The sequence below is a fragment of the Hyperolius riggenbachi genome, chromosome 10 (assembly GCF_040937935.1).
Source record: "Hyperolius riggenbachi isolate aHypRig1 chromosome 10, aHypRig1.pri, whole genome shotgun sequence".
NCBI classification, from domain to species: Eukaryota; Metazoa; Chordata; class Amphibia; order Anura; family Hyperoliidae; genus Hyperolius; species Hyperolius riggenbachi.
The window spans coordinates 106822016-106842914 of NC_090655.1; the positions used below are offsets into that span (position 1 = coordinate 106822016).

The following is a 20899-nucleotide window of genomic DNA, read 5'->3' on the forward strand; positions in this document are numbered from 1 at the left end:
AGCTCTGCGTTAACCATTATTAAGGCGGAAAAAATGATCTTGTTAATACATATCATCAGCAGGAGGATTCACTCTGTAATCCTTAGCTTTCTTAATTTGCCCACATATTTGTACTTGCATTTGTTTTATCATGTTTTGATCATGTGGGATTATGTTAATTCTTATGTTTATTACCTTGTCCAATTATAATTTTATAACTGCAGCCTTATTTACTATTGGAAAAGGCTTTTTCAGTGAATTGGTTTGCTGGCAAATGTATTCTGTTGAAAGCACTCCCTCTAGTGGTTATCTACATTTTTACAACTTTTTGTCAGTTCAGCTGTTGAATGTACAATAAAGCAATGCTTTTCCTATTTTAGCACAATAATAGATATTTCAGCATTTCTTTTGTAATAGAATGTACTAGGATGATTGCAAGGGGAACAGTTTCCCAACCAGGAAACAGACAGCAATGAAAACTACCAAAGCATCTCTCCTTTTCCCACTTTGAAACTAAAGCATGTTGTTTGCGGTCTACAATACTCAGTCAGTATACAGATCATAATCTCTGGTTTTGCTGATCTGTTGGCTTTCTCTAGGTGACTCCTAAATCGGCTGGAAATTAGCATTTTTTTTAAAATGAAAATCGAGAGTAGTTCCCCTGTGTCTGATGTACTCTAAAGATATAAAACAAGTGGGAACATGTATAATTAAGGAAGTAAACAACCATCCATAATGATCAGCACCACTCCATAATTTGGAAAAAAAAGTATACCTTATAAACCATTTTATTTAATACATCATGAGCAAACAATAATGATTAAAATGCTTAAAGGGAATCTGAAGTGAAAATAAACTTATGATATGATTTGTATGTGTAGTACATCTAAGAAATAGTGTCTGGATAGTGTAATGGTTAAGGGCTCTGCCTCTGACACAGGAGACCTGGGTTTGAATCTCGGCTCTGCCTGTTCAGTAAGCCAGCACCTATTCAGTAGGAGACCTTAGGCAAGTCTCCCTAACACTGCTACTGCCTATAGAGCGCATCCTAGTGGCTGCAGCTCTGGCGCTTTGAGTCCACCAGGAGAAAAGCACAATATAAATGTTTGTCTTTTACTTTTAAGCCCCGTCTACACGAGGCGATCCGGCGGCTCGATTAGCCGCTAGATCGCCTCTTCCGCATCCCCGCGCGTCCCCGCTCGCCCGTGCGTGCGTCGGATTCAATCCGCCCTCGTCGTCGCGCCGCTCATCTTCCGCTCGATTCCCTGCCATTGTCCACTCGTGGGGAACGAGCAGGGAATCAGCAGTGACAAAATCGGACCTGACGGATCTTATCAATCGAGCCGCTGATGCGGCTCGATTGATAAGGGACATCGTTCCGTGTATATTAGAAATATAATATTAGCAGCAGAGATATGAGTTCTATTGTTTCCAGTGCAAAAAGAGTTAGGCAACTCCAGTTGTTATCTATGCAAAAGAGATTATCTGAGCTCCACCACTTTCAAAGTAGGAGAGATCTGTCTTCTGATGCTTACTATCTCAACCGTATGTCACTGTATTTTGTTTATTTCTGCAGAGGAAGGTTCAAAAGTTCACTAGCTTGCTCTGTCAAATAATTTAGAATTCTGAGTTTAGTGTGTAAATTGCAAATATTAGAGAATGCTTCAATGTTATAAAAAAAAGTTTGTTAGGTTGAGGAAACTGTTGATCTTATCAATTTAGCCAGGATGCCTGGGAAAGCCTCCTGAAGTAACAGTTAAAGGAATACTGTAGGGGGGGTCAGGAGAAAATGAGTTGAACTTACCCGGGGCTTCTAATGGTCCCCCGCAGACATCCTGTGCCCGCGCAGCCACTCACCGATGTTCAGGCACCCACAGACCATACTGGGCCTGTGCAGTACGCTCCTGGTGACATCAGCGGGAGTGAGGACACGGCAACGCAGGCGCAGTGGTTTTCAGAACTAAAAGTCTGAAATTCCAGAAATGAACCAGAGGCAGGGCCGGAGCATCGGTGAGTGCCTGTACGGGCCCACTCACCGATGAAAAGAATTTTTTTTTTTTCATAAATTATATCCTAATTATTTTTTGGCTGCAGTGTCACTTTAAAAATGTGTATCCTCTCCGCTGAATTAATTTCTCATAATAAATATGGAAATACTTGGTAATAATTGCAGAGCATAGCAACGAGGTAGTGTGTTTTTTAAATATATAACTGCATGCACAATTTTGAGCATGCAGAGTGTGTTATAGGTGGAAAGTGCAATGTGCTATATAGTGCAAATACCGTAATCTGTTATTATTTAATACATAAATAAACGATTCATATGTGCAAAACTCAACAAAACATAAGTGCCATTTCCATACTGAAAGTGCTATGATGCCGAGCAAATGGGCGTGTAAAGGTATAAGAGGGAATACACACACACACCACACACACACACACTCAGCACGCACTCAGCACGCACTCAGCACGCACTCAGCACACACACACACACACACACACACACACACACACACACACACACACACACACACACACACACACACACACACACACACTCAGTACACACACACTCAGCACACACACTCAGCACACATACTCAACACACACACACTCAGCACACACTCAGCACACACTCAGCACACACACTCAGCACACACACATACATACACACACACATACACACACACACACACACACTCAGCACACACTCAGCACACACACACACTCAGCACACACTCAGCGCACACACACACACACACACTCAGCGCACACACTCAGAAAACACACACACACACACACACACACACACACACTCAACACACACACACACACACACTCAGCACACACACACACTCAGCACACACACACACTCAGCACACACACACACTCAGCACACACACACACTCAGCACACGCACACACACACACACTCAGCACACACACACACACACTCAGCACACACACACACACACTCAGCACACACACACACACACTCAGCACACACACACACACTCAGCACACACACACACTCAGCACACACACACACTCAGCACACACACACACTCAGCACACACACACACTCAGCACACACACACTCAGCACACACACACACTCAGCACACACACACACTCAGCACACACACACACTCAGCACACACACACACACACTCAGCACACACACACACTCAGCACACACACACACTCAGCACACACACACACACACACACACACACACACTCAGCACACACACACACACACACTCAGCACACACACACACACACACACACACACACACACACACACACACACACACACACACACACACACACACACACACACACACACACACACACACACTCAGAACACACACACACACACACACACTCAGCACACACACACACTCAGCACACACACACTCAGCACACACACACACTCAGCACACACACACACACTCAGCACACACACACACTCAGCACACACACACACTCAGCACACGCACACACACACACACTCAGCACACACACACACACTCAGCACACACACACACACACTCAGCACACACACACACACACACTCAGCACACACACACACACTCAGCACACACACACACTCAGCACACACACACACTCAGCACACACACACACTCAGCACACACACACTCAGCACACACACACACTCAGCACACACACACACTCAGCACACACACACACACACTCAGCACACACACACACTCAGCACACACACACACTCAGCACACACACACACACACACTCAGCACACACACACACACTCAGCACACACACACACACACACACACACACACACACACTCAGCGCACACACACACACACACACACACACACACACACACACACACACACACACACACACACACACACACACACACACACACACACACACTCAGAACACACACACACACACACTCAGCACACACACACACACTCAGCACACACACACACACACTCAGCACACACACACACACTCAGCACACACACACGCACACTCAGCACACACACACGCACACTCAGCACACACACACACGCACTCAGCACACACACACACACGCACTCAGCACACACACACACGCACTCAGCACACACACACACGCACTCAGCACACACACACACGCACTCAGCACACACACACACACACACACACACACACGCACTCAGCACACACACACACGCACTCAGCACACACACACACACACACGCACTCAGCACACACACACACGCACTCAGCACACACACACACGCACTCAGCACACACACACGCACTCAGCACACACACGCACCCAGCACACACACGCACTCAGCACACACACACACGCACTCAGCACACACACACACGCACTCAGCACACACACACACGCACTCAGCACACACACACACGCACTCAGCACACACACACACGCACTCAGCACACACACACACGCACTCAGCACACACACACGCACTCAGCACACACACGCACCCAGCACACACACGCACTCAGCACACACACACACACACACACTCACTTACACTCAGCACACACACACACACACACACACTCAGCACACACTCAGAGCGCGCACACACACACACACCACCTGGTCCTCCGTTTGAATATATAGTGAGGAATATATAGAGGAAGACGGGAGGATTTCAGTAAGTGTCCACTTTGTCAGGGCCGAATCCCCTTTAAATCATGAATGCAGATAAGGAACGCCTTCTTTTTCAAGGAATATACACAGATCAGCCACAGTCTTAACCCATCAGCAGCTTCAAACAAGAGTTATCACATTTGAGATATGTGCACTGCTTTTGACCTCAGTTGACAGAACTCATTGTGCGGTGAATTCTTGGAATGCTTTGATCTCTCTCTGCTAGCAGAAAATACAGGAACTGAAAGCAGAAGTCCTCTGTTATTGTCTCGCACTGCCACCTAGTGATAAGTGGCCATAAATACACATTACAGCAGTGCTGTTTAGTAGCAAGCAAATGTAACAAATTAGAAAAAAAAAAAGTCCTCAAATTTGCCTGGAGTACTTGCAGGCCGCTAAATAAATTGGCCGCTACAGGGTTAAACTACTAACTGGTGAAATGAATAAGATAGATTGTTTCTTTGAAAATGGCACCTGTCAAAGGGTAAGGGTTTATAAGGCCGCAAGTGAACTGTCAGTTCCTGAAGGAATGTTGGAAGCTAGGTGACTGGTTCAAAGTAGCTAAAAGAACACAGAACATTTATATCGTGCTTTTCTCCTGGCGGACTCAAAGTGCCAGAGCTGCAGCCGCTAGGACACGCTCTATAGGCAGTAGCAGTGTTAGGGAGACTTGCCCAAGGTCTCCTTCTTAATAGGTGCTGGTTTACTGAACAGGCAGAGCCGAGGTTTGAACCCAGGCCTCCTGTGTCAGAGGCAGAGCCCTTAACCATTACACTGTCCAGCCACCTAGGTGACTGGTTCAAAGCATCTCCAAAATGGCAGGTCTCACTATGATGTTCCAAGTTTGTAGTGGTCCATAACTACCAAAGTGGTCCAGAGAAGTACAGCCAGAAATTGGAGTTGTGGTCCTGGGCACCCAAGGCTCATTGATGTTGCAGGCGCCGAGCAAAGGCTATTGGATTCAGCCCCACAGAAGATCCACTGTAAAATAAATTGTTCATAAACTTTATGCTGTAAAGCCAGAGAGTTGTCAGAACACTGTGCATCACAGCTTACGGTGGGTGGGATTATACTGACCCAGATGAGGTCCATGCTGACCTCTTGTCCATCATAGCAAGCACCTACAGATATGTCTGTAATTTGCAGAACTGGCCCAAGGAGCAATAAAAGAAAGTGGCTTGGTCAGTTTCTCATTTTTGTTTAGCTTTCAAATTCCCCAGATCGAGTTGCAAGCCGAGCAATCACATTACGGGGTGTGTGGAGAAGGTCCACCTTCACTTGGGATTGTGGTATTTTGCAAAGGTAAAGATGGTCATGCTTCAGAAACGGTAACGCTCCTGGATATATAGGGAAAATCCTAGGGAATCCACTAGGTGGAAGGAGGTTCCCCAAAAAGTATTAGAACTTTAAAAGCAGTTTAAAATTTAATATGTAGCTTACCTCAATAGAAGACAATCAGCGAAAAATAGGCTTCAATTTATTCACAGTAAGATGAGGACTCGTTCCACAGGTGTTGCCAGTTTCATCGGGTCAATATAGTATCTGCAGGTGAGACCTATAATGGCTTGGAGCACCTTGGAGGTGGGCTGGGTCAGGTGATCTGCTCTGTGAATGGGAAGCAACTTCCCCTCTGCTGTTAGCCAGGAGCCAGCCTCTCTGTACTTCTGCAACAAATATATTGCAAATACCTGACATGTAATGCAAAACAAACTGCAAAAATTTCTATTTAATGTCTATATTGCTACCATATGAATCAAAAAGATGGAAGGCTACTTTGTTATTACTGGATATCCCCTAAACCATCTGTCAATCTCTGGCCCGCAAAGCCATGAAATTTGGCCCACAAGTGTTTTCCTTACTTTACATTATGTTTGGCCCACTGTAGACCACCGGGGAAGCTATATTGGAAGTAAAGCCCTAGATCACTTGGGAAGCCATATGGTAGAATGAGGGGGAAAGAACTAGATGCCAGGGAGCTGTATAGGGGAGGGAAGAAGGTCATTAAACACCAGGGAACTGTTGAGGGGTGTGAGTGGGGGCTATTAGTCTTCAGGGAACTGTATGGGGGGGGGAGGCACTAGACTCCATAGAACTGAATAGGACAGGGGACCTGCATAGTAAAGGGGGAAGACATTAGACAACAGGGATCTGTATAGGGGGGGGGGGGGGGGCAGCCACTAGACACCAGGAAAATGTACAGGTGAGGGAGGAAGGCCACAAGAAAACGGGACTGTGTAGGGGAGGGAGGGGGGCCACTAGACACCAGGGAACTGTATAGTGGAGGTTGGGGGAGGCATCAGACACCAGCTAACTTTATAAGAGAGGAAGAGGGGCATTAGACACAGTGCATTTTATAAGGGAAAGAGTTGGCCAATAAGCATTGCGGTTGACCTGCAACTTAGTCCTAGTGCTCAATTTTAGCCCGCCTCAGATTGGAGTTTGACACTGTTCTAAATTCTAAGAGAGCATATTTCTCCATGTTCTGATATAGGTGCAGCAAGCTTCATCCCCTGTTACAGATTTGTAATATACTGTAACTTGGGAAGCACATGCATGCTTGAAGAAATTTTAACAAGAAGCAGATTCTGAGTAAGCATTTATAAATTGTAGATATAATGGCAGGCATTAGATCAATGTGCATTACAGAGCTCAGGAAACACATTGAATTACAGTGTTGTGGGGGAGAGGGAGGGAGTGTTGCATTATGACTGGGACATTGTACTAACAGATACTGTGCTAGTTTGGTCAATCATGAGGAAGGTTACAAGGACACAGTGTGTGGGGGGAAATCACAGGGACTGGGGCAATACTGGAGGGATTTTCTGATGTGATCTGGAGAATGCTTACAGAGCCATTGATGAGTAGACAAAAGAAGTCCTATAATTAGTATGCAGGTAATTACTAGATATAAGTTAAACTGATTTAGGAAAGTGAGCAATGCGATTTATATAAAAATGAGGTGGGGTGGTTATGTACAAAAGGTTTTCCATTTCAGATCTCGGGTAGGTTAGACCTTTAATAGTACAGAAACAACATTGAATAAGTCCTTGTGGAATCCAAAGTAAGAAGTTCATGGAGGCTGCCTTAGTTATTTCCTTTTAAACAATACCAGTTGCCTGGCAGCCCTGCTAATCTATTTGGCTGCAGTAGTGTCTGAATCAAGCATGCAGCATTTCTTGTGTTCAGCCCTTTTCGGGTCACCCCACAGATTTTCTGTTCTAATTTGGTCACATGAAACGCAACAAGACCCGCAAGTCAGTGAACCCCTCCTGACCCTGTCAGTTTGTACGTTGCTGAACAGCGGTAATTGGGAGTTTTCGGGTGTTGCCGAATTCAAATACCAACACTAATTTTGGGTCACATTCGGTAGGAAACATTAATCACAAATTGCTGTCATTTATGTTCACCTTTTATATTCACTGTATTGTTAATAATGTTGTACAGGACGTCCCTGACTTAAAAGGAATGTACGAGCTGCAGAAAAAAAAAATGACATCAACTTACCCGGGGCTTCCCCTAGTAGTCACTATGGCCCTCGCCGCAGCTCCACTCACAGCCACTGGCTCATGGTCCCCGCCAGTGCAAAGGCCGACCTCCCCGGGACGTCCTCTACTGCACCTGTGTGAGCGCCGCTGCCAATCACTCGCACGTGGCGTGGACTGTACAGTGCAGGTGCAAGTGATTGACAGCGGCACTCGCGCAGGCGCAGTAGAGGATGACCTGACGAGGTTGCCCTCTGCACCGTCCAGGACCGGGAGCCAGCGGCTGAGAGCGGAGCTGCAGTGAGGGACATTGTGGCTGATAGGGGCTGGAGGAAGACCTGGGTAAGTAGATGTCTTGTAGTTTTCGAGAAAATCAACTTTAAAAAAAAATGGTTTTTAAATGCCATTTTGCTGTTGTACACTATACTATATAGTGAGTTCTGAGTTCTGCAAAATTAGCACCTTACGAGCTTCAGTAGGACAGAAGGAGGCACAAAGGGGACAGAAAGAGACACAAATAGGGACAAGGGGCAGAGCTGGCACAGAGGTGGACACTGAAGGCATATGGGAACAGAGGGGACACTGAAGACATGGGGGGGGGGGGGGTATGTACAGGGAACAGAGATGGCGCAGTGCTATGACTTATGGGCAGATTCATGTTAAGAATGAACCTACAGTCGCTATCTCCCTATCGCGTTAGTTAACTGGGGAACCAGACCTGTCCACCAAACCAGCTATGTTTACCCTCTAATAGTGCTGATTGCCAGACTAGATGGGACATGGTGGACTTCTAAACGATGCAGCTAGGGAATCGTCAAGTCTGTCAAATCAACACTATGTTAGAAGAACTAAAAAGCAAAGTGGAGAAGTGTTGACCTGAATAGCCATCCAGACCAGGTATGTTTTCCACATAGATGATTTTTATTTACATACCTGGAGTTCCACTTTAACCTGTACACTATTAAAATTACTGCTCTTTGCATCGTTCACAATCCAGCAGTTACTTGAAAAACACAAAGTGAGACCGAGAGCCCAATATAGTGAAGTACCTTAGTAGCAGATGATAACGTTTGTAATCAAGCAATGGTTATACTCACAAGTATAGGTTTCCACAAAAGGCAACCACTGGATAGGCAGGTGGGGAGAATTATAACCTGACCCCGCTCGGGTATAAAAAGTAGATCTCTGTAGATGGGAAAATAGGGATACACCCCTCTACCAGGGCTGGACTAGTTGATTTGTAAAACAGTATAACAGAAAAAAACGGACAATGGGACGTTACTCACGTTAATCAAATACAAAGTAACTTTTATTAAAAGCCCACAGATTTGCAACGCATTTTACGGGTCACTTCATCAGGCAATAGTTTGGAGGGTATACAGTCGGGTCAATATCCTGGCTAAGCGCCTCTGTCTAGACAGACAGAGGCGCTTAGCCAGGATATTGACCTGACTGTGTACCCTCCAAACTATTGCCTGATAAAGCAGGATAGTGACCCGTGAAACGCGTTGCAAATCTTGGAGCTTTTAATAAAGGTTACTTTGTATGTAACGTCCCATTGTCCTTTTTTTTTCTACGAGGGAGGGGAGTCCACCAACTTCCCGCTTTTAAACAGTTTTTAATCGCTTTTACTCTTGTTGGCACCTCTGTTATACTGTTTTACAAAACAATCCATCAGTAGAACGCAGTCTGATGCTTGAAAATAGTGCGACGCACGCTGACAGTGCAGCACCTGTCAAATTGTGCTGTTATGCTGCCCTACGTAACAGAGCAGTGGGGAGTGAGAGCACAGCAAAGGTAGAGGCTGGGTAAACGGAGTGTCAGTGTCCACGACCCCTTCCCACCAGGCTTTTTACAGGGAGCTGTGGCCCTGCCCCTTCAGCATTTCCTGTTAACATTTTGTGTACAGCCACGTGCTGGACAGAAGTGCCTGAGGGAGAAGGGGATGAGAGGAGACACAATGAGCCAGGTTTCAGGTGAATATCTGTAATTCTTTCTAGGTGGGCACCAGGCCTGTGGAGTCAAGAAGTCGGAGTAATTTTGGGTACCTGGAGTCAGAGTCGATAGTTGGATGATTTTTACCGATTCAACAGCCCTGGTAAGTATTAGACTAAGGAGTCAGAGTCTAGGAGTCAGAGGAGTTTTGGGTACCTGGAGTTGGTGGTCTCATAAACTGAGGAGTCGGATGATTTTTGACCACAGCCTGGTGGGCACCATTGTAGTATGAATTACAATGTAGGGTCCCAATCATTTTTTTTGGAGGGGTGTCTGCCTAATTGTGGGGTGTTTTGTTTTTTGGGGGATGGGGAGGGAGGGTAGATCATCTTGAGTCTGATGCTTTTAAAGTAGCTCACGAGTCGGAACAGTGTAGGCACCCCTGATTTAGATCGTTTTTGAAAACACCTAATAAAAGCATTGTCTTGGGTATTCTTGTTGCTTTTAGAGCCTGCATACACCTGCATTTTTCATAGAGCTGCTGACCAATATGTCCATGTAACATTTCTCTGTATTTTGGGCAGCTCTGCTTTGTTAATCTCTTTTCCGTGCCCTCTAATAAATGATTGCAACTTAAGTGATCAATTGCTTTTAGTGCATTATATGTTTCTCTTGACAAGTAAACCTGTATTGATTATCCATTACCGTGTTAGATAATCCTGTGTCATTGAACATATTGTAAAAGAAGAAAAATAAAATAACAGCCAGCAATGTTTTTACCCCAGCAGCACTGCGAAAATTGAGGACGCAGTCAGAATTATAGGCAGCTTGGCCCGAGTCATTACAAGAAATCGGTATTTGTGTTTGTTAGCATACCTGATTTCTTGAAGCACGGCGGACAGGGGCCATCTTTTGCCAAGTGACGGCTGACAGGGTGCCTGTAACGGTAATAGCTTTCTGCCATTTCTATGAACAGTTCCACCACAATCGGTTAACTCTTTACAGATTTTCAGTCTTCTAAGACTCATTAATACTTACTGAATGTGTGCAATTATATTATAGCAAATATGTTCCATGTGTATCCACTTGCAATAGCTTTTAATGAAGGCTGTTTAAAATTCTTGGCATTGCATCCAGCACCTCCTGCACACCTCAGGGCCCTTTCTTAATTTGACGCACTGCTACCGCATTTCAATGCAAAGCTATGTTGGAAAACACATTACCTGCGCCACAGTGCGTTCTGCCGAAAGTCCTCAATCTGACGCAGCTCCAAAATTATGTTCTGCGGCGATCTGCATCGGCCCGGAAGTCGTGTTAGTCTATGACGACACAGGGTTTTTTAAACACTTTCCAAAGCGACGCCGAAGCACGCATGCGCGGAAGTGTATTTTTTTTACAATACATTCCACGCACATGATCGCTTGACTCGCAAGTGAGCGTCACTTCCTACTTGGCCAGATGCCACGTAGTAACACGGAATTCCCCGAAGGCCTGTTTTTGGCTGCCACACTGTGCACCACCATGTTTGTATGTATATAGATCACTTTTCAAAAGTTCAAAATATTTAAAATCGCATAGTACGTAATTCAAATGCATATATTGCATACAGCTAACTCGGTTGTTGTAAAAGTTGTAAAAGTTCACACCGCATTGGGAGTATTCACCATAAATTCTGTGACAAAGAATGCAACATTCAACCCCCATTCACTCCTGAGCCACCCGATGCTGTTTATGCACAAAAATGTGCTACAAAAAAACAAAAAAAAAATTTTGTCAGCGAATTCTAGGACAAAAAATGTCCGAAAACAGCGGGGGGGGGAGGGGGTTGGTCAGATGAATGATGGATATTCTAGTAGTAGAGACTGAGTTTAGAGTACTCCTCGTGGTTGCGCTTCAATTGCGCTTGCGGCAATTCCGCCGGATGTAGATTACCTTGTGACCTTGTGCCTTGAAATTTATTCTGAATATATACAAGCCATAACAATCTATTAAAGCTTATATTATCCAATTACTATTCTCAGCGTTGTTCATACCTATATAGACTCCATTTATAACACAACTGTATGCAATATATGGATTTGAATTACATGCTATGCGATTTTATATATTTTTTTGTACCTTTGAATAGGGATTTTTTTGATTGAGTATTAATCCTAAACACACACAGGGTACGTGTATGCAATATATGCACTCTAGCTATATACTGTGAGACTTTTTACAGATTTTAAATTCTGTATTTTTAGCATTTGACCTTGTGCTTTGAAATCTATCCTGAATATATACAGGCCATAACAATCTATTAAAGCTTATATTATCCAACTACTATTCTCAGCGCTGTTCATTCCTATATAGACTCCATTTATAACACAACCAGAGGTGGTTGGGAACCCCTGGCCAGTGAACAGCAGCGGGTGAAAAGAACCACACTATCCCCATATGTACTCCCATACCACCTAAGCACCTCTCCACCTTTCTAAAAGTGGTTGTTTCGTCACCGAAAATGGGGGAGGTTAGTGATCTACACTTGGAAAGGTTAGTATTAGGGGGAGGGGTTAGATCTAGGCACAAAGAGCGGTGAGTTCAAGCGAAAATGGATACCGGGTAAGCGCGTAGTAAAATATTATTAATGTAAATAACTGGTATTTTTACTAGCTGCACCACCTTACACCCAAATCTTTCAGTGGCACCACATAAGGTACTCCCATAAGTAAGGTCTGCTTCATACATGTGGTTGTAAGTGAGCATTTACCATAAGGTTCAGCCATCTATAATCAGGGGTTAGATTACCATTTGGTTGTTATATAATGTGACAAGGTTGGTGTCCATACAGATGGTTGGAAGAAATTACATGGAACAGGTATTAACCCTCCTGGCGGTTTGTCAAAATCCGCCAGGGGGCAGCAAAGCTATTTTTTAATTTAATTTTTTTTTTCATATAGTCTCGCTACATGATAGCCGCTGCTCAGCGGCATCCCCCCAGCCCAGCCAGTCAAAGAACGGGATCTCCTGGAGGGCTTCCCCCTTCGCCATGGCGATGGGCGGGATGACGTCGTGACGTCAAAGGGGACTCCGATCCACCTCACAGCGCTGCCTGGCACTGATTGGCCAGGCAGCGCATGGGGTCGGGGGGGGGGCGGCTGCGGCGGGTAGCGGCGGCGTTCGGATTGCACACGCAGCTAGCAAAGTGCTAGCTGCGTGTAGCAAAAAAAATTTATGCAAATCGGCCCAGCGGGGCCTGAGCGGTGCCTTCCGGCGGCATAGCCCGAGCTCAGCTCGGGCTTACCGCCAGGAAGGTTAAAGAAGAACTTCAGCCTAAACAAACATACTGTCATTAAGTTACATTAGTTATGTTAATTAAAATAGATAGGTAATATAATCTCTTACCCACCCTGTTTTAAAAGACCAGGCAAATGTTTGATTTCATGAGGGCAGCCATCTTTTTAGTTGAAAGGAGGTTGTCCTGTGTGCTGATCACCCGTCCCAGTTGCTAGGCAATGTGAATAACAACATAGGAAATCCCATCATGCTTTGCACCGCATCAGGGAAAAAAGCCCAGGCAGTTTTCTTTGATGGGTGGAGCTTAGCTAAAAATGCAGCTACAAATTCTGCTTTGGTAAGAAAAAGAAAGTTCTGATGCTGTGAAACTGTTAAACACCAAGCCTTTTTAGTTCTGCTGAGTAGAATTTTAGTCCGGAGGTTCACTTTAATGGCTTACCAGAGTGTTGTCCCCCACTTAGATGTACTTAATTGGATACAAAGATGTTCAAGCATTGTGTTACCATCACCAAATGCCTTCAGCCTGTTTGAAAAGCTAGGCATATCCACAGCAGCCACTGACCGTCAATGGAGCCCATTTCTTAAAGGGGAACTTCAGCCTAAACAAACATACTGTCATCAAGTTACATTAGTTATGTTAATTAGAATAGATAGGTAATACAATCTCTTACCCACCCTGTTTTAAAAGAACAGGCAAATGTTTGTGATTCATGGGGGCTGCTATCTTTGTCATGGGGGCAGCCATCTTTTTGGTTGAAAGGAGGTGACGAGCAGGAGACACAGTTCCAACTGTCCTGTGTCCTGATTACCCCTCCCAGCTGCATACGCTAGGCTTCAATTTCAAATTCAAAATGTAAAAAAAAAAATTTGCACCAAAACAGCAGAACGAGAACAACAAAATCAGAAATCCCATCATGCTTTGCACAGCATCAGGGGAAAAAAGCCCGGGCAGTTTTCTTCTGTGCAGCTAAAAATGAGGCTTGTATAAGAGAAACAAAGTTCTGATACTGTGAAACTGTTAAAGAAACACCACGCCTTTTCAGTGCTGCTGAGTCGATTTTTAGTCCGGAGGTTCACTTTAAATATCCATATGAACTAGCCTTTAATAAGTGGGAGAAGTTTGAAAACATTTTATATTTAAATCCAAAACATTTCTAAATTAACTAAGATGTAGCTCTATACTTATGGTGTAATTTAAAGGGACTCCGAGCAGTGCAGAAACTATGGAAAGATGCACATCATTTTAAAGCTCTCTTTCTCCTCTTTCCAGTGATATATAAACCGCCACCCTACGCCTTTTAGTTTTCGCTATTTTCGCGATTGAAATTGCCGCGGCTGCGATTTCGATCGCGAAAATAGAGAAAACTAAAAGACGTAGGGCAATGATTTAGGTGTCGTCAGAAAGAGGAGAAAGAGAGCTTTAAAATGATATCCATCAAGCCATAGTTATATTGTATTACACAGGGCGACTTTTTGTCGAAGTCAGCAGCTGCATTCAGCAAAATGGAGCTGCTGACACTGGGGAAAGTGTCGTCCTGTGTAATACAATATAACTATGGCTTGATGGATATCATTTTAAAGCTCTCTTTCTCCTCTTTCTAACAACACCTAAATCGTTGCCCTACGCCTTTTAGTTTTCTCTATTTTCGCGATCGAAATCGCGGCCGCGGCAATTTCAATCGCGAAAATAGCAAAAACTAAAAGATGTAGGGTGGCGGTTTATATATCATTGGAAAGAGGAGAAAGAGAGCTTTAAAATGATATGCATCTTTCCATAGTTTCTGCACTGCTCGGAGTCCCTTTAAAGTGACACTGAAGCTAAAAAAAAGTATAATATAATGAATTGCATGTGTTAGAACGGATAATTAATAGAACATTAGTAGCAAAGAGAATGGTCTCATATTTTTATTATCAGATCTATAACTTTTTTTTTTTTCATAACCTTGATTAATTCTTTAATATTTGCAATTTACAAACCATACTCTCTATTTTAATCTATGAAACAGAGCAGAGCTTATGACCCTTTCAACTTCCCTGCCGCAAAATCTTATCTAAAGCTGTTTTTCACTTTTTTTGCTGTATAAATGCTTCAGAAAATAACACTGTAGCGGACCAAATTGGTCTTAGAGCTCAGAGAAACTCTTTTGCATAGATAACTGAAGTTTTTTTACTCTACCTGTACCGGAAACTATAGGGGAATCATTTATTTGCTACTAATGTTCTATTCCTTAGCTGTACTACACACACGATTCATGATCTCAAAAGTTTATTTTCACTTCAGATTCCTTTTAACCCCAGTGTATAAAGTGTACTTTAACTCTGGATGTTTTTCTCAAATAATTTAGTTGTATGTTCTGTTTAGCCTACATACCACGACTTTGATTCGGGGAAGTCCGATTTACTCAGATATTTCTACTTTATGCTTACCTGTAGAGAACCTACAAATACCTTTGCTTATGTGAAGTCCTATTCCTGAGATATTTCTACCTTTTTTTTATTTTTACAGGAGGTCAGGATCACTTTAAATTATGTGGGCTACAGGATAGCATCTCGCAGGAGCTATAAAATGATGTGGGACTTTTATTTTACTTATCAAGGCTTAGAGGAAAAGCCAGACCTCTACCATTCTGTCTATACTTTGTGTAATTATAACAATGACTTTCCCATTGGAAGGCAGGAGTTGAATGGCTACATTCTTCGACACACTAACACAGTGCTAAGAATAGTTCTGTATTTCATTCCAGTTACCACTTGTAGGGATGCTTTACAGCCATAGCGTTGTCTATTTAATGTCTGAATGACAATGCAGCTTTTCCAGTGCAGTATTTTGGAACACTGGGTAAATCTTTTAAATAAACTTAAATAACATTGCCCAAGAGAAACTGAGTATTTAATGAGGTTTACCTATGCAGCTGTGGAAAGGTTTATTCACAGAGGGCTGTGAAAACTAGCTCTTTCTGAAGAACCAGTTCTAGTGAGTAGAGTGGATAACTTAAAGCAAGCCTAAAGTGAGGAAAGTAACTTCAAGTTTGATACTTACCTGAGCAAAGGGAAGGCTCTGGATAACATAGAGCCTCCCCATTCCTCGCTCTTGCATTGTTCTTGCACTGTCTCAGGTTGTAGTTACTCAACCTGCTTGGTCTACCGTACTCCTACAGGAAGCCCCCAGAACTACATGCATGCGCAGTATGGATGCGTTAGTCTTCTGAACCTTTCAGGGACGCGGTTAGAAATGAAGGCTGCTGGAGGGGGGCAGAAGACCTATTCGAACTAGTAAGTTGAATAACGTCAACCTGGGAATTGGTAACACTCTATGGTGTTCAGAGGCTTTCCTCTACTTGGGTTAGTATCAAACCTGGAATGTGTTTTCTCACGTCAGGTTCCTTTTTTTTAAAAAAAGGGGCTGTATATGTTCCTGACAAAGCAAAATATAGAGAACAACCACTGTGTATATTTACAGGGAGTGCAGAATTATTAGGCAAATGAGTATTTTGACCACATCATCTTCTTTATGCATGTTGTCTTACTCCAAGCTGTATAGGCTCGAAAGCCTACTACCAATTAAGCATATTAGGCGATGTGCATCTCTGTAATGAGAAGGGGTGTGGTCTGACATCAACACCCTATATCAGGTGTGCATAATTATTAGGCAACTTCCTTTCCTTTGGCAAAATGGGTCAAAAGAAGGACTTAACAGGCTCAGAAAAGTCAAAAATAGTGAGATATCTTGCAGAGGGATGCAGCACTCTTAAAATTTCAAAGCTTCTGAAGCGTGATCATCGAACAATCAAGTGTTTCATTCAAAATAGTCAACAGGGTCGCAAGAAGCGTGTGGAAAAACCAAGGCGCAAAATAACTGCCCATGAACTGAGAAAAGTCAAGCGTGCAGCTGCCAAGATGCCACTTGCCACCAGTTTGGCCATATTTCAGAGCTGCAACATCACTGGAGTGCCCAAAAGCACAAGGTGTGCAATACTCAGAGACATGGCCAAGGTAAGAAAGGCTGAAAGACGACCACCACTAAACAAGATACACAAGCTGAAATGTCAAGACTGGGCCAAGTAATAACTCAAGACTGATTTTTCTAAGGTTTTATGGACTGATAAAAATGAGTGAGTCTTGATGGGCCAGATGGATGGGCCCGTGGCTGGATTGGTAAAGGGCAGAGAGCTCCAGTCCGACTCAGATGCCAGCAAGGTGGAGGTGGAGTACTGGTTTGGGCTGGTATCATCAAAGATGAGCTTGTGGGGCCTTTTCGGGTTGAGGATGGAGTCAAGCTCAACTCCCAGTCTTACTGCCAGTTTCTGGAAGACACCTTCTTCAAGGAGTGGTACAGGAAGAAGTCTGCATCCTTCAAGAAAAACATGATTTTCATGCAGGACAATGCTCCATCACACGCGTCCAAGTACTCCACAGCGTGGCTGGCAAGAAAGGGTATAAAAGAAGAAAAACTAATGACATGGCCTCCTTGTTCACCAGATCTGAACCCCATTGAGAACCTGTGGTCCATCATAAAATGTGAGATTTACAAGAAGGGAAAACAGTACACCTCTCTGAACAGTGTCTGGGAGGCTGTGGTTGCTGCTGCACGCAATGTTGATGGTGAACAGATCAAAACACTGACAGAATCCATGGATGGCAGGCTTTTGAGTGACCTTGCAAAGAAAGGTGGTTATATTGGTCACTGATTTGTTTTTGTTTTGTTTTTGAATGACAGAAATGTATTTTTGTGAATGTTGAGATGTTATATTGGTTTCACTGGTAAAAATAAATAATTGAAATGGGTATATATTTGTTTTTTGTTAAGTTGCCTAATAATTATGCACAGGAATAGTCACCCGCACACACAGATATCCCCCTAAAATAGCTAAAACTAAACACAAACTAAAAAATACTTTCAAAAATATTCAGCTTTGATATTGAGTTTTTTTGGGTTCATTGAGAACATGGTTGTTGTTCAATAATAAAATTATTCCTCAAAAATACAACTTGCCTAATAATTCTGCACTCCCTGTATTTACATGGTTTATCTTCAGTGAATAGAATCATCGGTTCATGTGATATAGTCTGCTAAACTGTAAGTAAATGCAGCTGAAGCCCAAGTGTTTCTATTGGTGTCTGAGGCCACCCAGCTCAGAAAAAGACCAGGGGAGACTTGGGTAGTGAAGGGGTCGCACATTTCACCATCTTTTGGAACAAATTATTTTTCCAAGAAGTTTTTCACTGAAGTTAAACTGACTCTATTGTTTTTATTTATTCATCTAATTACCCATGTCTCGTCCATATTTGATGTTCTTAGAGCCTTTATCTAGAAGTTCCTGCACCCACTGGGCTACCCCTTACTTTATAATCTAACACAAGATTGTCATTCAGCGACAGGTCAGAGCTACTTCCTCTCACAACTCTTAACCACTTCGAAGCCACGGGTGCAGTATATCTAAGCTCCTTTGGACTTGGGTTCCCCGCCCGGAGCGTAGATATATGCACCCCCCGCCACTGTCTGCGCTCCCGCTTGCACGTGCACGCGCTCCCGCGATCGTGCATGCCACCGGCCGCTCACCCGGAGATTAATGAACGGGAAAAACCATTCCCATTCGTTCATCTCTGCCCCCCAGCAATGATCGGCTGTTTCTATGAGAAGCAGCGCGATCATCGTGAAAAAAAGTGTCCCAGCCTCCCTGAACATCCTGTAAGCGTACTTCCGACGCTTACAGGACACATTCACAAACATGTACTGTAATACTTGTAAAACTACACCCAAAAACATTTTTCACATACAAATACATTATTTTACAATATAAATTAACTCATTAACTCCCACAATCCCCAAATGTTACCATTTTATTTTTTTTTTGTAATAAAAAAAAAAAAAAATTGCAAAAAATTACTATAATAATAATAAAAAAACATAAATAGTTACCTTAGGGACTGAACTCTTTAAATATTTATATCAAGAGGGTATAACACTGTTACTTTATAAATTATGGGCTTGTAATTAGGGATGGACGCAAAACTGAAAAAAAAATGCACATTTATTTGCATTAAAACACATTTAGAATAAAATAATTCTTGGCATAATGTCCCACCTAAAGAAAGCCTAATTGGTGGCGAAAAAAACAAGATATAGTTCATTTCATTGTGATAAGTAATGATAAAGTTATAGGCGAATGAATGGAAGGAGCGCTGAAAAGTGAAAATTGCTCGGATGCTGAAGGGGTAAAACCCCCTGTTGTGAAGCGGTTAAGCCGTATCTCACAAAACTATGCCTCAGCTGCTTCCACCAACACCATGTACTGTAGCCATATCTCCTCCATAGGATAACATGAAGAGAGGGATGTAAGTAGCCTGTAACAGCCATATCCTCCCTAACTAAGCTGAGGCAGATTAAGTGCAGTGAATTTACGGTTATCATTCCCTGGGCAGAACTGAAGAAACCTAACTTTTGTAAGCTAATAACGACCCACCCAAGGGATCAGAGTTGGCATAACGTGAGGCAGTTGCAAGGGAGAAAATGAATCCCAACCCACTGTAATGGCAAGATAAACTTTTATTAGTAAATTGCTCCAGAAGTTGTCTGCCACACATTAGAGCAGATCACAAGGAATATAGTTTTACATGTTTTGTGACACAAAAAGCTCCTTACATTAATCTGTTATATTTTCAGCAGCTCTACAATAAACCTGTACTGCACAGTTTAATTCTTAGTTGCCTAGAGATCTCTGTTACGTACAATAGAAAGTCTTGGAGATATCTATTGGTTTAACAAACCGTAAATATAAAACTTCTGTCTCTGGACCCAGAGGAGACAGAAGACATGGGAGGTGGTGAGAGCTGCACATTCTGCATTGTTCATTAGGCAACGATGATAACTACAGATGGGCTCTTCTTTGCACACTCTGCATTAACCCATATATAAACAGATTTGATGTAATACCATGTTTAGGACCAACTATCTGTTAACATTTGCTTCATAGTCACATATTCAGTATATGGTATAGATCACATGATCTAATCAGTATAGCAGGAATGTCTGTTCAATAACTGCATGTCTTTTTGTTTCAGACCTACAACAGCTGTGCCAGATTGTGCTTGAACCATGAAAACGTGTGCTTAACTAGCTCTGCCATGAAGACTGAAAGCTGTGTGGTTAAAGTAAGTAAAGACTCTTGTATAAGTCATGGACCTTTGAAAGTGGTTCTCTGTAGAAGAATCGCTGGTTGTCTTCTAGCTCCATGGACAAATATGCCTAGTTCAATTCATGCTTGTTTTTTTTATATAAGGAAATCTAGAGTTGTAATTCACAATGGAATGATGGTCGGGTATGAGCGTAAAAGATCTTTCTGAAGTTTGAGAAATTGGCACAACCTCTGAAAACAAAAACGTTTTTGATACTCACGAGACTGTAAAGGTTTACAAAGTTTAAGAGTTGGCACCTCACCAGTTCACTAAAGATTCTGTACAAAATTGAGCAATTTAGCATCCTTATTACACTCCCTAGGAGTAGTAGGCTAAGGAAGAATGATCGGGTCTACACTTGGATTTATTTACTTATTTTTAATTA

The 20899-nt window shown here is 43.1% G+C and overlaps 1 protein-coding gene across 6 annotated transcripts in view; it reads left to right on the plus strand.

Moving 5' to 3' along the window:
- Window positions 1-20899, plus strand: part of BTRC (beta-transducin repeat containing E3 ubiquitin protein ligase) — a 312139-nt gene that overhangs the window by 113055 nt on the left and 178185 nt on the right. For all 6 annotated transcript variants that reach the window (XM_068255591.1, XM_068255593.1, XM_068255594.1 and 3 more), the window contains one exon: window positions 20401-20490. In XM_068255591.1, coding sequence (XP_068111692.1) covers window positions 20401-20490 — 90 coding nt within the window. The remainder of the gene's footprint in view (window positions 1-20400; window positions 20491-20899) is intronic.